The sequence below is a fragment of the Diorhabda sublineata genome, chromosome 6, assembly GCF_026230105.1.
Source record: "Diorhabda sublineata isolate icDioSubl1.1 chromosome 6, icDioSubl1.1, whole genome shotgun sequence".
NCBI lineage: Eukaryota > Metazoa > Arthropoda > Insecta > Coleoptera > Chrysomelidae > Diorhabda > Diorhabda sublineata.
This window is the reverse complement of record NC_079479.1, coordinates 26,507,457-26,525,423: the sequence shown is the minus strand read 5'-3', so window position 1 is coordinate 26,525,423 and position 17,967 is coordinate 26,507,457. Positions and strand designations below refer to the sequence as shown.

Below are 17,967 nucleotides of genomic sequence, written 5' to 3'. Positions count from 1 at the left end.
ATCGACGCACGGTATTCATTTTCTTTTTTTCGGACATCCAAGCAGTCTGCGTAATCTTTCAGATTGATTAATCGCCATATTCTGAATCCGTCAAGCAAATAGTAAAATAAACCATCGATTTGATTCTTTCTAAAAGTAGACATTGACGAACTCATTGGCTTAGATGCCAACGGGAATAAACGTTTTAATTATCAGAACTAATACAGTATCCACCAGATAGATGATCTGTCATATTCATAATAACCACTCTTTCGCCTTGATTTTTTCAGGTTGGTTATTTTGCTTCCCTGAACACGAAGAAAATGTTTGTTAGGTAACAGAAATGAAGTACATTATCAAGCTTTACCTAAGTATAGCTGCATGTTAGGTAATATCTAATCGCAAAATCGCAACTCCATAATGTCAAACGGGCTACTCCATTTGGCTGAAACTTTCGGTATAAAAATAACACAAAAATATCTTGCCAAACGCCACACCCAAATGGAGTGCGACAGTGTACATGCCTGCATTGAAACTTCGTTGAAAAATAAAGACATTTACCTTCCAAGCGACTACGCTCGAATAACCAGAGAAGCTAAAGAGAAAAATATCTATGTAGTTAAAACACCAGACCTCGATTTTTTTACCAATTTATTTAGAAGCCATTACTGAAGTATGATTCTATAGGGTCTGGAAAAGTAACATCGGATCCAGTCGTCACGAATCTAAGAGCACTGGAATACTTGCCAAAGGGAGAAATTAATTTCAAGATAAATTTCCAAGATGAGTTTCAAGTACTACCTCGAAGATCAAAATCTATAAGCCTAGCTGGCGTTGTGTATCCTCGTTTATACAACTACAAAAAAGTTTGATCACCTGAACAAGATTAAGCAGGTTATGAATATGTAGGTATGAATAAGTTGTAGACATTCTTCTATTAAGTTTAGCTTTCTGTTTTTTCATAAGAGTTACCATGAAACAGTATTTTGTTTAATTAAGTTTAGCTTTTTTATTGTTTTCATACTTTCAAGTTACCATTTTCTAATATTAAAATTTCAAATTCAAAAAATTACAATTTTCACTTTTTCTCCCTAATCCTACCCTATTTTATCAATGCAGTACCTCGTATTGCTCTTCATCTCTGACGCAATACCTCGTATGAAGAACACTACCCCAGTTGCAAATGAATAAAAATTCTGTAAAATTTGATAAAAAATGATACGAGGTACTGCACTTTAACCCTCGATATGTAAGGCTAATCGCTAAATACTAGTACTTGGCTGGCTTGCTTTTCATTATATCCTAAAAGGAACCATTCCTCGAAATGGTATGAGTTGTTCATCGACGCAGAGATGTGTACTGGGACTGCTGGATCACCAGACCATAGCATTCTTAGGTAATGACCAATTGTAATGACGAGGCCAATAAAAACTGTCTTTTCAGTGTTGTTTGTGGTAATGAACTTCTCTTTATTTGTTGGATGATCACAATTCCATTTTTTTTTAATGCCTCGGCCTTAAGATTTGTTTCTTCTACTAGGGTGTCCAATAAAAACAATAGAAAAGTATCTTTTGTACTGGTGACTTTAAAACTAATACGTGTCAGTTTTTCTAACTAGATCTTGTTGCCTTATCTTTACTACGACCTCGAACGGTACCTTCGAACAACAGGTTCCGTCTTTAGATGCATAGTAGAAGTGACCTGGCGGAAAACTACTCGACTGAACTTCATCTTCAATCATTTCTTTCACTTCATCGTTCTCAGTAATCATATCATCCTCTTCTTCATCGTTAGACATATGATCTGCAGACTCTACATCACTCGCCTTTCCTGGATCTAAAAATTCCTCGTACTCCAGGTTGTTATTCTCCAAAAAATACATTTCTCATCTGTTAGGTTTCTGTCGTCCCGAATTCGTTTAGGAAAACTAATTATAATAGATATAAACACAAAGTACAAACAAACCAACTTTCTGTTTCAGTAACTTGAAACCAACTCTCTCTGTATAGAAAATTACCATGTTTGGAAAAGGTATGTAATAATATTTTTTAAAATTCCACGATAATATTCACTTGGGGTACTTTTGTACCCACAGCGCTCGCTCCAGAGCAAATCTAAAGGATGGCATTTTGGAAGTTATTGGGGTAAGACCTAAATTAGCCTTATGAGGGTTGAAACTATCATCACTTGACCGAAATTGCTGTTTATTTTAGTAGCTATGTAACACCTCGAATGCACATCTATCAAATTTTGAAGCACCAATCGACCAGTCTTCTTCTACTCTATGACATGAGATATTTCCCTGACAGCTGAGGAGATTTAAAATCGTACTACCATTCGTACTCGGCTTATTTTTTCGCAATAATAAATCTGACAAGTAACATGAACGTAACGAGCATCAGTATCACCTTTAGAACATGTCAGAATGTCGATATTTTTTTTTCTGTCGCATGGAAAGACGTAAAAGAATGCATTCCGTTTTCGGCAAGTGCAGACAGTAGCGGAACACGTTGTGGTAGGCCCGAAATTGAATTTATCAATTTAGAGGTTTGCGAGAAACGTGATCCAAAGTTACGAGTAGAAAACGTGATCGGCATCTTCTGATTTCTATTTCGGAATGACACCGAAAGCCGAAATCCATTACCAGAATATATTTATCATTGGGGTGCGAAAAAAAAACATCCACGAGTTGAAATACAAAGGTTTTGGAAGGAAATTGAACATTGATATAAATAACATGTTTAAATCTGGGAAAATGCAGTTTAATTCTTATTTGAATATTTATGATGAAATTTTGGATATTTCTAAATATATGAGAAGGAATAGAACGAGATTATTAGCAAGACGAGGAGAATATGGAAATAGACAAAGCGATAACCTGTCAAATGAATGTATAGAAGCAAGCAGTCATACATTTAATAATATAAGGAAATTGTTCACATCTATTTATAGCTTTCTTCTGTACAAGCATATTTATGTACTACTCCCTTTTTCATGAAAATTATTACTGGATGGCCAATTAAAAAAGACCCTTGAATTTGAAAAGTACGGCAGTTTATTTGGTAAACTTTGTTTGAATTTTAATTAAAATGAGTTTTGTGAAGATTTTCTCTTTTGTTACCACCTTGTCAGTGTGTTTTCAACTCATAAAATTATTGTGGAATAAGTTGAGATTCTAGAAACCTTTTAACAGATATTGCGTAATGTCAAGTCAGATTGAAACAGTTTTTTTAAATATTGTCATACAGTTTCGACATTAAAAGGCGATCTCGGCGGAAATCATCTACTATTATACATTTTTCCGGTGAAACTACTGATTTTTTACAGTAGCGAGAGGCGCTGTATTTTTAACAACTGTCGATTATTGTTTTATTGGTGATGATCAATTATTATGCAGTACCGACTGTTTAGCTATTTAATAGCGGTATTAGTTGTGATTTAAATAACTCAAATGTAAATATTTCTCTATCTTCAAGCAGCCAAATCATACTTTCATAGGAACACCGAGACAAATCGAAATCAAGTAACTTAGTATTCATGTTTATATTTGAGGTAACAACGCGTATTTATTTATTTAATGAGTAATCACGAGAGCCCTCCAGTCTGGTAGAAATTACGAGGAGTTATTTCAATATTTAATATCGCCCTAGTATGTGGGCGTTGTCGAAATGGGGGAAGGATTTTGATGTAATGCTTCTATCTGAGTTTGCATCATATACGCACGCAATTAAAAAATTTCAAAACAAAATGTTAACTCTTTGAAGAGCTTCGTGATAATATTAAATACTAGCTTTTACTAGTCGGATATTTCTTTTTCGATTTTTAAAACTATGCACGACTTCAAATGGACTTTAAATCGAGACGACCACTCAAAAAAGTCGTGTCACTAACTTTTTTTGCCAAAAATTGACTTTATTCATCAATGTAATCTCCTTTAAGAGCCATACAATCATTCCAACGCTACTCAAACTTCTCGATGCCGTGCTAGTAGAAATCTTTTACTTCAAAATAGGCTTCAATTTCATTAATTCCTTCTTCATTTGAGCTGAATTTCTTACTGGCGACCATTTTTTTAAGATCAGCAATAGCCAATTGTCACTAGGAGCCATATCTGTACTATACGGTGGATAAGGAATCAATTAGAAGTATAATTTGTTCAATTCAACCATCTTTGCCATCGATTTGTGAATCGGTGCATTGTTTTGGTGAAATAGTGGTTTTTCTACGACATATGAGGCCATTATTCCTTGATTTTTGCATTCGAATGAGTAAAAAATTCTATGTAGTATTCGCTATTGATTGCCTCTCTCTTTTGGAGATAGTCTATGTAAAATATTACATGCACATCTCAAACTATTGAAGCCATAACTTTCGCAGCTGACTGTTGTGCCTTTGGAAGTTTCGGACGTGGTTCACCGGATACAGTCCACTCAAATGATGAAATTTTGATTCCGGAGTGAAGTGATGGAGCCATGTTTAATCCAATGTCACATATCGAAGCAAAAAATTTGATTTATTACGGCCAAACACTGCTCTGAATTATCAAGACGTTGTTATTTTTGATCTACTGTAAGTAAACACGGCACCTGCTTTGGAAAAAGCTTTCTCATTGTTAAATGTTCATGCATAATTGTAAACACATTGCCTCAGCTATCTCACACAATTTCAATTTACGATTAGGTCTAACCAATATGTTGGAATTTTTTGATGTTTTATAGAGTAACCACCTCAATTGTACGACCAGAACGGTCACCGTCATCGGTTTCTGTACGACCACGTTTAAATTCAGCTAACCAATAACAAATGGTTTTTTTCGTTCAGAGTCCGGATAATACTTTTGAAGCCATTGCTTAGATTGTACAGTATTTTTGTTCATCAAGAAGCAATGATAAATTAATACATGAAATTGTTTTCATTCCATTGTTTTGAAAATAAGAAAAGTGGCTTTACTTAAATGGCTGTTACTTTTTTCTGACCAATCGAAATGTCATGTAATTTCGCACATAGTCTTTTGAAAGTTTGTACTACATAAAAGTTTGATTGATTACTGTGATAAAGTTTAGTTTGAATTAGAGCAAAAATGAATTTCACTAGTGAAAACTGTTTGATACGATCTGGATATTGAGAGAATGAAAAACTTCTGTGACAGAAAAAAATGAAATTAATGTTTTGCCGGTAGTTGATGAATGAATATTAACGAAATAAATAATTTTTCAGAATTTTCACTACTATTCGTATGCTTTGGCATTACCTTAATTCTAGAATTTCTCTTATATTCTACAGGGTTTTGAACTTGTTACGATTTTTATGGACATTAATTTAAATGATTATCAGTTTCATAAATATTTACATAGATTGTTTATAAAGTAAGTTAACTTGCTAATATTTTCATTTCTATTTCCGAAACTTGTAAATTGTCTCACTCCAACCTAAAACTTAGAAATATCAACCAAATATTCAAAGAAAGTTTTGAAATGAAACAAAATCAATATGGAAAAGAAAATCCAGTTAAATAACCAGAATTGAACCTTTTTGTTTACGATAATAAATATAATATAAGGTAATAAAGTATTTTTGTTACGATTTTAACGACTGTAAATCCAACATCAATTCAACCCGAATGGTAAAGTGGAGTATAAAAACCTTAAAGTTGAGTTGATGAGAACCTGAGATCTAAACGATGATGAAAACGCAACTCAAACGCAGAAAGAGCCAAGACACAGACAAAAGGGTCCTAATCGATATAGACACGTCTCCCTAGTTGATCATTGATTTTAAACTCGGAAGCGTCGGAGTTATGTGGAGAAGTAATTTAACAGACGTTACTATAACTACAGACGTCAATATACACGATTCAAAGTATAATGAAAGCCGTCAAAATAGGTATAAATGCACTTTATCCCAACATTTCCTTATTGGTGATGTATCTAATATTGTAAAGGCATATTGAAAAAATATGTGAAGTAACTTTCATAACATATGCGTCCCAACCTCAATTTATTCACCAAAACCGTGGTAAGGTTTAACGAAGAAGGCATTGAATTTTCCAAATAAAATCAAAGTTTTAGCCACCTTCTAACGTTTCAATATCTTGTAGATGAAGAACTAGTTATTACGTTAAATTTTTCTGGAGCTCAAAATAAAATATAATTTGTTCCTTTGTACTAATTATACTATGTGTTAGTATGTCTCAACTTTCTTTAGATGAAAAGAAGAAAATATGCATATATTGTGTATGTAATATGAACTTTCTTTAGAAAACTCCCAGTCCCGACTCTGAGCCATAGCTCAGAAGAGGAGGAGAACTATTAAATCCCTTTTAGTCTGGAAATGATGCCGGGCTCATAATTCACAGGCTTGTATGTAAGTATTCTGGCAGTCTGGGGATGAAATTTCTGATCTGTAATTTACGGCAATTATTCCTTTTTTATACAGAACCGAGTAAATCCTGGAATAAAATACTTCGTTTACCCAGAAAATTATTGCAGCTAATTTGTCTATAGAAATTGAATCCAAATTGATAGTCTGGAATCCGAATAGATAAATTTTTGTTTTTGAATAAATGCTACGGTATTTGAGAAAATCACTAAATTATTTTATGTACAATGAAGCTTTTGGCTCTAAAACGGAGAGATTCATATGGAGATTTGTCAACTGCGATGTATAAGCAAATTATATATACATTTACACCAATAAACACATAAATAACCACAGAACCAAAGGCCAATTTAGTATTTATCTAAGTCATTTTTGTATAAATATGGCATTACAACCAATGTACGTTCTCAGTTTCTTTTAGATCAAGATATATCAATTAATTAATGAATCTTTTCTTGGTCTATTCCATATATAACTTTTTAGTACAGTCTTGAATATTTTGAATTGAATATTTTCTATAAGTCTATAAGAGTTTTCCATCGGAAAGTACGATCTAACATTATTTCCTAATATTTACTGGTTTTATCGTAAAAGAATTTTGTATTATATCAAATTTTGGAAGAGCTATCTCGAGGCTGCCGAATGGTGGAAAACCCTTTCTTTAAAATTCACCGATAATAATCTATAGTTCAACCAACTTTTAGTTTCAACAAAATCCCTTTCAGTTTTCAATTTCAAGTTGTACCAATTTGTGTCTTTATATACGACCACGGTATCATCAGCAAAGCTGATTATTTGTTCCATTTTCTCCAATAAAAATATATTATTCATGTAAATAGTGAATAACAATGGGCCCAAGACCTTTCCTTGAGGGACTTCACATGTAACTTCTTTTGTTATGCTTATTTTGACCTGTTGTTTTCGATTTACCAGATAACTTTCAATAAAACTCTTATTTCTAGGTCCTAGAATGATTGACGGTGTCGAAAGCCTTTGCCAAATCAACAAAAATCCCTATTACTCGTTTATCTTCATTTATGCATTCATAATTAGTGTTTTTTTAACAAGTGTTTTGCATCTTGAGTTAAATCTTAATCCAAATTAAGAATTTGAAACTAGATTATGTTTTTCCAAGAATTTGTTTACTCTAATTTTCACGATCTTTTCTATTACTTTGGTTAGGCTTGTTATCAGTGAGATTGGTATCAATTTATATGAATAATGAATAATATGAAAGCTTTTAATCTAGAAATAGGCAAAGTAATTAATTAATTATTGAAGAATGTAATGTGGGTGCAATGTTTATTATTTCTCGTTATCCCACTTCACACTAGAAAAAGTTGAATAATGTTAATTTCACGTATAAAGGCTTACGTTTACGACGAATTTTTCTACTTCTTTGTTTTTATTCCACTCGGAGGTAGAGCGAGTCCATTAAAAACATCATGATTGTCTTCATTTAATTCTTTTAAAACCGCCTCTGTTGTCAATTTTCATGCTCCGTTGCCATTTTCAACTATTTCTTTATTTTATTTCCCCCGTTAGCCATTAGAAAAGTTTTCTTCAATGTTCTCGACACTGATCGATGGACTTGAAAATTGAACTTTTCATCGGATAAAAAAATAACAACATGAATAAAGATGCAATTTTTTGCTGTTGCGGTTTGGAAAAATGACATTAAGTGCGCAATAAGAATTTGACATTTAACTTGGTGATTCAGAAACATCACTTTATATCCACGCTTCCAGTATTCATATTAAAGAAGAGTCACTGTCCATCAATTTATCTATATAAATCCCGTTATATTTACACGTATCCCAAATCCCTAGAGTAGAAATTTAATGGGGAAGTTTTAGGTGTTTGGAACCAGTCGGTAGAATGGCTAATACTGAATATATATCTAGTTATTAAACCATTCGTACCATTACATCGGCTATGTATTATTTCGACCCGCCAGAGGGATATTCTAACCTTAATCAGGGTATTATCCATATTGATCGTTACTTATGCCGAGTCATCTGAATGAAAAATTACTCTGGATTTGACGTGCAGTTTTGTGAATCAATTACATACATATTTCATTAGATTGATCGTAGTGTCAGAAGCAAATATATTTCAAAATTTGCAATAAAATTTCCGTACAAGAAGGTCAAATGAAAATGAAACACAATTATGAATACCTGAATTGAAACTAGTACAAATTACGAAGTAACTAGAAAATTCACTCTTTTTCTGTCCATAAACCGAAGCTTCTACACTATTTCATGTAAATTATATTTTAAAAAGCCATATTCAAATCAGATTATGATTTATTCTTGTTTAAAATCGTCAATACACCATGCAAATTAATTTTCTAACCTCAACATCAGATTCTTTATCAAATTTTAATGATATTGATCGTACATTTTCATGTATCGTATATTATTTTAGTACCAACATGCTTTTGAATAATTTTGTAGTATTACAAGGAACTGATCTTGTGAACGGACTGATTTTTAATCACAGTTAATCCAATTTGCGACATTACCATCCATCCCTCGAACAAACACATTGTTCAAACATTTAGTAAGTGCTGCTTAATCTAAAATCAACAAACCACCACTCCACTAGACTGCAGTGGAATTCATCAGAATCGTAATAAACGTCTAAATGAATATCAAGCCCCATTCGTATATTCTAAAATCAAGAAGTGGAGCGAACGTCTTCCGGCAAACTCAAAAGGCATTGTACTATATATGAAAGATGTCAAGTCCCCCAAAGGCATTCATCGAGAGCTAGGAGAATGTTTATCTCAAAAATTATACCGAAGAGGGAAACATAATTTTAATAGAAAGATTTTTATTATTCTGTTTCCATTTAAATGAATGTTTTATGAGTATAAATGAAAGGTACATCATTTGATCTTAATTTCTTTTTTAATTTAATTTCGTTAAATTCGAAGACGTTCTGATGTTCAAAGCAGAATGATTCTTTGCGAGAAACTACCTTTGACGTGGTGAGGCCAAACAACGCTATAAAACTGCTAAAGTTATTATTAAAGAACTAAAAGTGTTAAAAGTATGAGTTATTGAGTAGAATCACCATTCGTTTTCATTCGAGTCAACATGTATGATGTCACATACATTCACACCGTGCAAGGTCCTATATTTTAGTCAGATATTATGGTTCAATACTATATCGATAGTTTAAGCTGGCTACCAAGATCGTCAGAGCTGTCTCCAATTGAACATGATTGGTCGCAGACCATTGAATTTGCAGCATCCTCCAGCGAGTGTTTTTTCAAGAAGTTATGGTAGCTTGGATTGAAATACCTCAATAGACAACGTTATTAGAATTGAAACTTGGCAGATCAATTATTGAGCATTCTCTGAAGAAGATGAAAATCTAATCTATATATATAAAAACGAATTGCTGTTCGTTGGTCTAGCTAAAACTCGAGAACGGCTGGACCAATTTGGCTAATTTTGGTCTGGAATTATTTGTGGAAGTACAGAGAAGCTTTGATGGGTGAAAATGCTCGGAATTAAATAAAAAACAACAATTTGTTTTTCCTTAATGTTTTGTCAAAAATTAAATTTCCGAATGCAATCATAATATTTGACAAACAATTAATATGTCGATTGATACCTCAGACGAAGATTGCATCCTTCTATCTTTGTGATATTGACATTTCAAGTTATGTGCTCTTTTTTTAGTTGATCATTTGTGATGGTAACACTTTACCCACAGATTTCTGTCATCCCTCAGACGCTTATTCAGCGTGTTTTCCCAGATACAGCGCAACAGTTCAATAACCATAATTGGCTGGTTGAACGAGCAATTTTAGCGACGAAAAATTAAGATGTCGAGTATCTCAATGCAATTATTTAGAGTTTTCTTCCGAGACAGTTGGTTTCTTTCAGAAGATAGAAGTCTATTTCCTCTTCCTTCCGACGACACTGTTATGAACCAGGATGATGCAGTCAACTATCCCACAGAGTTTTTAAATTCACTGGAATTGTCTGAATTACCATCTTACAATTTGCATTTAAAAGTAGGATTTACCATTCGATTTTAAACGTTTACAATTTCCGGTGCGTCTCGCCTTTGCGATGACCATAAATAAATCGCCTGTCGTTGGCGCAATTAATTTGGAGTTTCCCTGTTTGGCTCATGGAAAATTATACACGTTCACACGTCGGAAAGCCGTCATCTTTGTTTATTTACGCACCACGAAACAAAACAAAACATATAGTTTATCAGAAAGCTTAAATTGATTAACCGACGTATCATAACTGTGTCTGTCAATATCAAATTGGAATCAGCAAATCATGTGAAATTAATCCAAAATAATAATTCTTTAATATCGAGCATATTTTTAAATTGTTTTAATAAAAAAAGGATTCCTTTTGTTTGTTTCAAGTTTATTTCATACAAAAGTTTAGGTCTATTATTTATCGATTGAGGAAGTACGAAGTCTGCCGGGTCAGCTAGTATTTTATATATAATAACTAAATTATTGAAATTATATAAACAGATTGGGGCCTTATTGACTCCGTTTCATTGATTTAATTTTTTTTTAAATTTAATCTATGGTTTTCAATGTAAACATATTAAAGGTGCGCAGCAAAATATGGTAAAGTCATTCATCATTTCATGTGAGTTAGTTTCATTTTATGTTTAACATTTTAAATATTTAGGTGCGTGATGTAGAAAGCCCAAAGCACGTCACTGTTAATGATAGTAATAACGATATTCACCGCGCGCTTTCCTGCAACGAGAGAAGAACAGTCCAACTAGAGGAGATCTAAAAGAGTAGAGCTAATTTACTATGTGTAAGGAAATTAGCATGCATCCGGTATAAGCGTGGTGTCGAGCCACCCGAGGATGTCGCAACGTTAGCAAGAAAACGTTACTTCCTGTTGTAAATTTCCTTATATCTTCAACCAAAATTACGAATTTAACATTGCCTGGCGCCAAGTAGCAAGTACAACAAGAATTAGCACACGTGGAGAATTCAGATAGAGAGGAAATTAAGCTTTCTTAACGAGGCTCTGTTAATTCAGATTCAGTTATTGTTGAGAAAATTGGGGTACTGTGACGAGATAACTCTAAGCATGTTAACATTATCGTAAATGATTGGAATATCTGAAGGGAGGACAAAGATAATTCAGTTAAAGAAGAGTAAATTAATTGGAATTTAATAAACTCGGTGATTCATATTTTAACCCATTAGTGACCAACTGCAAGCAAACTTTCATGACAATTCCGAATTTTTTAGGTATAACAAATTTTCGGTTTTTAGAGAAACTTTTAATGCCAAAAGGGTGAAGGTAAAAAATGAACGAGTGGCTTTTTATGAAAATTTATTGCATTTATAGCAGCTATTATTTTCATATTCATGGATCCTTTTTTTTATTATGGTCAAAAAATAGAATTAAGTTCAAATTTTGATGCAACCCAGGAAAAACTGAAAAATTTCCTCGTATTTTACTATATCTTCATTATTTACAGTCGGAATCCAATTTTACACCGAAATTATTTTGAAAAAATTTATATATTTCATATATGAACAATATAACTTAACAAAAAAGTCCTGTAGGAAAAGGACATTACACAGAAATGAAGTAAATTATAAAAAACTACCTCTAGGGAAATAGACATTCATTTCTTGACAAGTGTTGGGTAGATGTCAAATGATTTCCAATGGGAAATTGAATATGGACTGAAAAAATGACAATAATGTCGTTACAGTTTGGATAAATTGTCTTCTAGGGTTCCAAAATTCCAAAAAGAATCTCGATTCAAATGACTCTAATTCATATGGGAGAAATCGATTTATCGACCAGTCATACCCACATAATGATCCAAGGATGGCTATTGCTCAGGTGTCTAGGTTCTAACTATTTACTTACGTAACAAATACGACCAACTATAAAATATAGATTGTTGACATTTGGAGGAAAACTTTGAGAAATATATTAGTAAATAACTTCTAATATAATTTAAAAATTACTTGATGTCTTCTTCTTCTTCTTCTTATTCCTGCGTTAAGTTCAATGACTTGTGTTTACTGGGTGATGTTTAATCTTATTTGTGATTCTGATGACCAGCTATCTTGCCATCTTTTTGTGGTCTTTCTCTTGATATTTTCCCTTCGGGTTTTCCATCTCTTATGATCTTTGCTAGTCTATGCTCCTCCATTCTCCTTACGTGTTGATTCCAATTTCTTCTTCTCTCTCGTCCCCATCTTACTACATCCTGAATATTACATTGTTGCCGGATATATTCGTTTCTTACATGGTCTCGTCTAGTCTTTCCTATTATGCATCTTAATGTTTTCATCTCAGTTGTTCTTAGTGTTTGTTTTGTTTTCTTTGTATCGGCTCTGGTTTCTATGGCATACGTCAGTATTGATCTTATACATGTTTTGTAGATTCTTGTTTCCGTTTCTATTCCTATATGTTTGTTTCTCCACAGTATGTCCCTTAACGCACCTGTTGTGGCTGCTGCTTTTCTTACTTGGTATAGCGTCTCTTAATAAATATCGCGGTGGCTTGTTACATCTACTCCTAAGTATATTGATGACATTACTTGCTTTATGATTAGCTCTTCTATCTTCAGCTTACATCTTAATGGTTCCTTAGATACTGTTAGACATTCAGTTTTCTCTGTTGATATTGCCATATTGTATTCTTTTGCGGTTTTATTAAATATGTGTAACATTCTTTGTAGGTTGTCTTCGCTATTAGATATCAGTACCGCATCATCCGCGTAGCATAGAATCGTCATGTTTCTGTTTCCTATTTTGTATCCTGGTAGTTCTTTTACTTTTTCTATCATTTTGTCCATAATCAGGTTGAATAGAAATGGATTTAAGCTGTCTCCTTGTCTTATACCTGTATTCACCTTTATTTCTTCAGATACCTTTTTCTCAGCTTTTATTTTAGTGGAGCAGTTGTAATCTTATTATTTTAGGAGATACATTTTTTTCTTTAAGCAAGTATACTATGTCATTGAGTCGTATTTTATCGAATGCTTTTGTTAGGTCCACTTGATGTCATTATCCTAAATTAAATCACGAATAGCTTGGTAAAAATTACTCCTTAAGTGATCAGAAACAAGTTTAGCTGCTTACGCCATTTTTAAATAAATTCAAAAAAAAACCATTTAAAAAAATTTTGGGTTAAATTACTCCAATTGCTCTGTTTGGTACGCGTTCACATAAAAATTTCTTCGGAATTACGGCTTCAATTTAATCTTCAGCAATGTATTATTTCCATTATTTTTTAGATTTATGGCGATCGGAACAGTAAAACTAAAGGCACCTTCACACCGACCGAATTATATTGATCAACATCATTTGATGAATTGCTGATACTACTGAGTCGTAATACACAGTGATTCATAGAAAATAATCATCACTGATACTTCAGATACTTTTAAAACTCCATGAATTTCATTTTCTATTTGTAAAGCGATTCATTTGCGAGAAATACGTTCGCAAATTAAAGACGTGGATAGAAATGCGTGGGAATCATAATGTTGGGCTATTTTTTGTCTCTGATAATTGTCCAAAACCTCCACATTACAATAGAGTTTCAAAACCACTGTATTATGTTTACATATGCAGGGACACAACAAAAACGAAGAACATAATGAGGATAGCAGATATGAAAACATTAAGAACTATTGAAGGATCAAGTAAGAAATAAAGCTTCAAGGAGACATCTAGGCTTACCTCTCAAGATATAGCCCGAAAAATGGAAATCTACTTCTCAAGAGACTGAATAAGGTAGAAATAACACTTGTCTTGAGACAAGTGGAAAAAGATGATATTAAATATGTTAGATGAATCAATGAAATCTACTTTTTCGTTATTTTTATAAATACAGATATAAAATGTGATTGAAACATGTATATAAAATGAATTTTCCAATTTCCTTCAATGTTCTTTTCACTATATTCTCTAAATGGCAGCGTTGATTCCAGTAGGGAAAAATATGACCCTACTATATCTCGTTAAAGTGACAAGGCAGTGGTTTTCCTAGTCAATATGCTAGCGATACAATTCGATCGCTTAGGCACCTTCCGAAACGATGTAAATCTCGTTTGAATTATTCATTTAATTAGAATATAGTCTCCGTTTTTCAGAGAAAATGTTTACTTCCTGTTGAATAACCCTTTTAAATTGTTGGTTCTCATTGAGAAATTTTAACTTTTTAATCAATATTTTTCGCGTGAATTACCTTTTGGCTACATGTTGATTTCTTCACATTTTTAATCCTCCTTTAATCCCTTTCTCTTTATATGATCACTAATTTGTATTTTACTGTTTAGAAGCTTTTAAAAATGTCATATTTATTATCCTATGTCCCCTTTGATTGTTCACTCATCTGGCATATTTTCTTCTTTCTGTGTATTTTATTTACTTTTTGATAATTCACTTCACATATGGCTCGAATTTTTGTTTTGATCAATTTGAGATGGATACAACAAAAATACTGAAATTCTATTTATTCATTTGCATAAAAAACTTCATCTGTTATGATTACTACTAAAAACACTACAAAGAAATATCGTTTGAAATAGTAATATACAAACTTACACGACTAGATTTGGTTAAAGTGGATCCCATTCATCGATAACTTCAAAATCTAAGTGGAAACGTTTCGAGAAATCATCGACTATAGTTAAAATTCCTCACCAAACACCCTTTTTTTAAATACACACAAGGGTAGTCTTGTAACTTTTTCATAAGTCATAGTATAAACGTTGGGGTAAGGGGTTATTGCAGTTCATTAAAACACTACAGAAATCAGTCACTAAACAAAGAGTTATACAGTTCTACACGTACATATTTTTTTCATAAATTCATAACAAAAATATTGTTCATGATTATGTTTGTGAAAATATATTACGCGTTTCGCAGGTGGAAACCAACATCGCCAACGCACATCTGTCTCTAACCACCCTTCACAAATGAAACTTGGCCGATTCACATGCTATTTTAGTCTTCAACCCCTTGTGGAGCGGTACGAAGCGCCTGCGCAACATAGTACGGAAAAATCGTCGTGGATACATTGCACCAATATAGTATAAATAAATCGGTAGATTGCACGGAACGTATGTTAATTATTCTCACTAATTTTTACAAAATTTTTTGATTTTGTGCATTATTAATCACGTGTTTTCATGGGCAGATGCAGTGCGATAGGAAAGCAGTAATATTCTGAAAATTGATATAAATTGAAAATATTTCAACAATTTTGTTCGCTTTATAATAACCAATGGTTTGACTACGTCTGTACAATAAACATTAAAGAGAAAAAAGAAACTAGCTTGAAATGGCTACGAACTATGAGGCACTATGATTTTGATATATATAGAAAAATAAGAACAGAGAGTACAACGATAATGAAAACATGAAAACTTGTAAAATGATATTAAAGATAATGTAAAATTATATCAACATATGAAGAAACAAAATAGACGAACTACAACAAATATCTTAGAAAAAGAATGGAGTCAGTATTTCAAACAAATATTAACAGAAGAAGACAGTGAATACGAAGAAGATGATATAAAGGATAATACTACAAAACTAGAAAATGAAGAAAAATCGACGGATGTGTAATGTAATGATATATTCAACAAACTAAAACACAATAAAAGGAGGATCAACGATATAGTAAATGAACTAATAAAACATGGGGGTGATAATCGAAGGCACACAATATTTAAGGTCGTAGAAAGAGAATGGGAAGCAGAAACAATGCCGAGAGAGTGGTCTACTGGATTGGGAAGGGAATCCCCACATATGTAGCAATTATAGAGGTTTACTTAATACCGTATACAAAATCAATAATAAATGAAAGACTGAAAAAGCTAGTGGAACCAGAAATAAGGAAGAATCAAACAGGTTTTAGATAAGCGAAAACAACAGTAGATGCCATACATACTATAAAACAATCAATCGAAAAAAGCTATGAGTTCAACATTAGTATGCAAATGTTATTCATCGACTCCAACCAAGCATTCGACATTCTGAAAAGGAAGACAATTATAAAAGGTCATGGAAAAACTAATATCCCAGAAGTTGATAAACGGACCATCTGAAGAATTCGAAATAAATGCTGGGGTAAGGCAGGGCGATGGACTCTCAGCGGTATTGTTTAACACTGCAGTTGAAGGCATAATAAGGGAATGTAATGCAGATGGAAGTATCATTGACGAATCAATACAAGTGACAGCGTATGTTGATGATTTCACTTTATTAGGAAGAGACTGAAAGAGTCTTGAAGACACATTAGAAAAAATTGTAAGATAGGCCGAAAAAAGATGATAGAAAGTAGATCAGAGAACGATTAAATATATGGAAATTGAAAGAGAGAAGGACAGTAAAGATAAATACCTCATCCTCGAAGTAGTCGACACCTTTAATTATTTAATTAACAATGATTATCAACAAAAATACAAAGAATGAGACAAGACAAAAAAAATTATGGGGGATATAGGGCATATAATGGCTACACAATTATAATACAGATGAAGAGAATAAGCCAAGGAACCAAATTATGAGTCCACAAGACAGCTATTAAAATATGAGACTATGAGACTAACAAATGTGGACAAAGAAGAACTAAGTATATATGAAATTAAGAATATATTGGAAAATGAGGATATAGTAAATACAATTAAAGTGAAAAGAATACAATGGTATGGACACAATAATAGAAATCAAAAATGGAAGGGTAGAAAGAAAACTACAGAATGGAGAACGAACAAGAAAAGATTGCAAGGTACACCCAAAAATATATTGGAAGATCAGATTGTACGAGATATGCAAAATTTAGGAATAAATAACTGGAACAAACAAATGCAGCACAGAGAGAAATGAAGAACAATAGTCGATGCCTCAAAAACATGTGATAAGCTGTAATTAAATAGTAATAAAATGTGGGCTGGTCACCCACAAAAAGACAGGATCAAAAGAGCTCAATCTGAGCATTCTTAATAGAATATATAGCCTTATATATATGTAATCTTAAATATTTTTCCTGAAAAGATCCCTTGGAGTTACCTTCTTGGTGGGACTATTCCATATCACCAATTAACATCATTCGCAGCTGATTCGCAGTTAATTATTCTTAAAAAATCACATAAACCGTACAACAAATATCAAGAAGAAGGATCTTAATTCAAGTAAAAAATTATAATATCTTGATAATGATGAATTTAATAATTCAAGATGTCACACGAGCTGTTTAAAATTAATATAAAAATCACCCCCTGATGTGAGTAATAACTATTATTTATGATTTCCTTGAATGTAAAATTATCGTTCTCGGTGAAGATTATTTTCTTTCTCAGACAGATATATCAGGCACGTAGATCTTGAGATTATTTCAAATGTATGACTAGATGAACCCTGTTCCGTTATTTAGATACGTTGAATAAACATAATTTCAGAACTAAAATGTTGCGAGCAAATTTTTTCATATTGAAAAGTTGGTGGAATCAAGACGAAATATCTTGACACGATCTTTTTCTAAAATAACTTATATCGATTATCACATTTTTCACTATTTACATATATCTAGTTAAATAGAGTTTTGATTTTTTAATTCT

General features: G+C 32.5%; 1 protein-coding gene across 5 annotated transcripts in view; it reads right to left on the bottom strand.

Moving 5' to 3' along the window:
* Positions 1-17,967, bottom strand: part of LOC130446020 (uncharacterized) — a 240,557-nt gene that overhangs the window by 112,201 nt on the left and 110,389 nt on the right. Inside the window, exon 1 of one of the 5 annotated variants that reach the window (XM_056781996.1) lies at positions 14,945-15,320. The exons of 3 other annotated variants lie outside the window; for them this stretch is intronic. In XM_056781996.1, coding sequence (XP_056637974.1) covers positions 14,945-14,974 — 30 coding nt within the window. In that variant the 5' untranslated portion in view covers positions 14,975-15,320. Of the gene's footprint in view, positions 1-14,944; positions 15,321-17,967 lie in introns of those variants that run through there. One more of the 5 variants, XM_056781997.1, reaches the window with a different exon arrangement.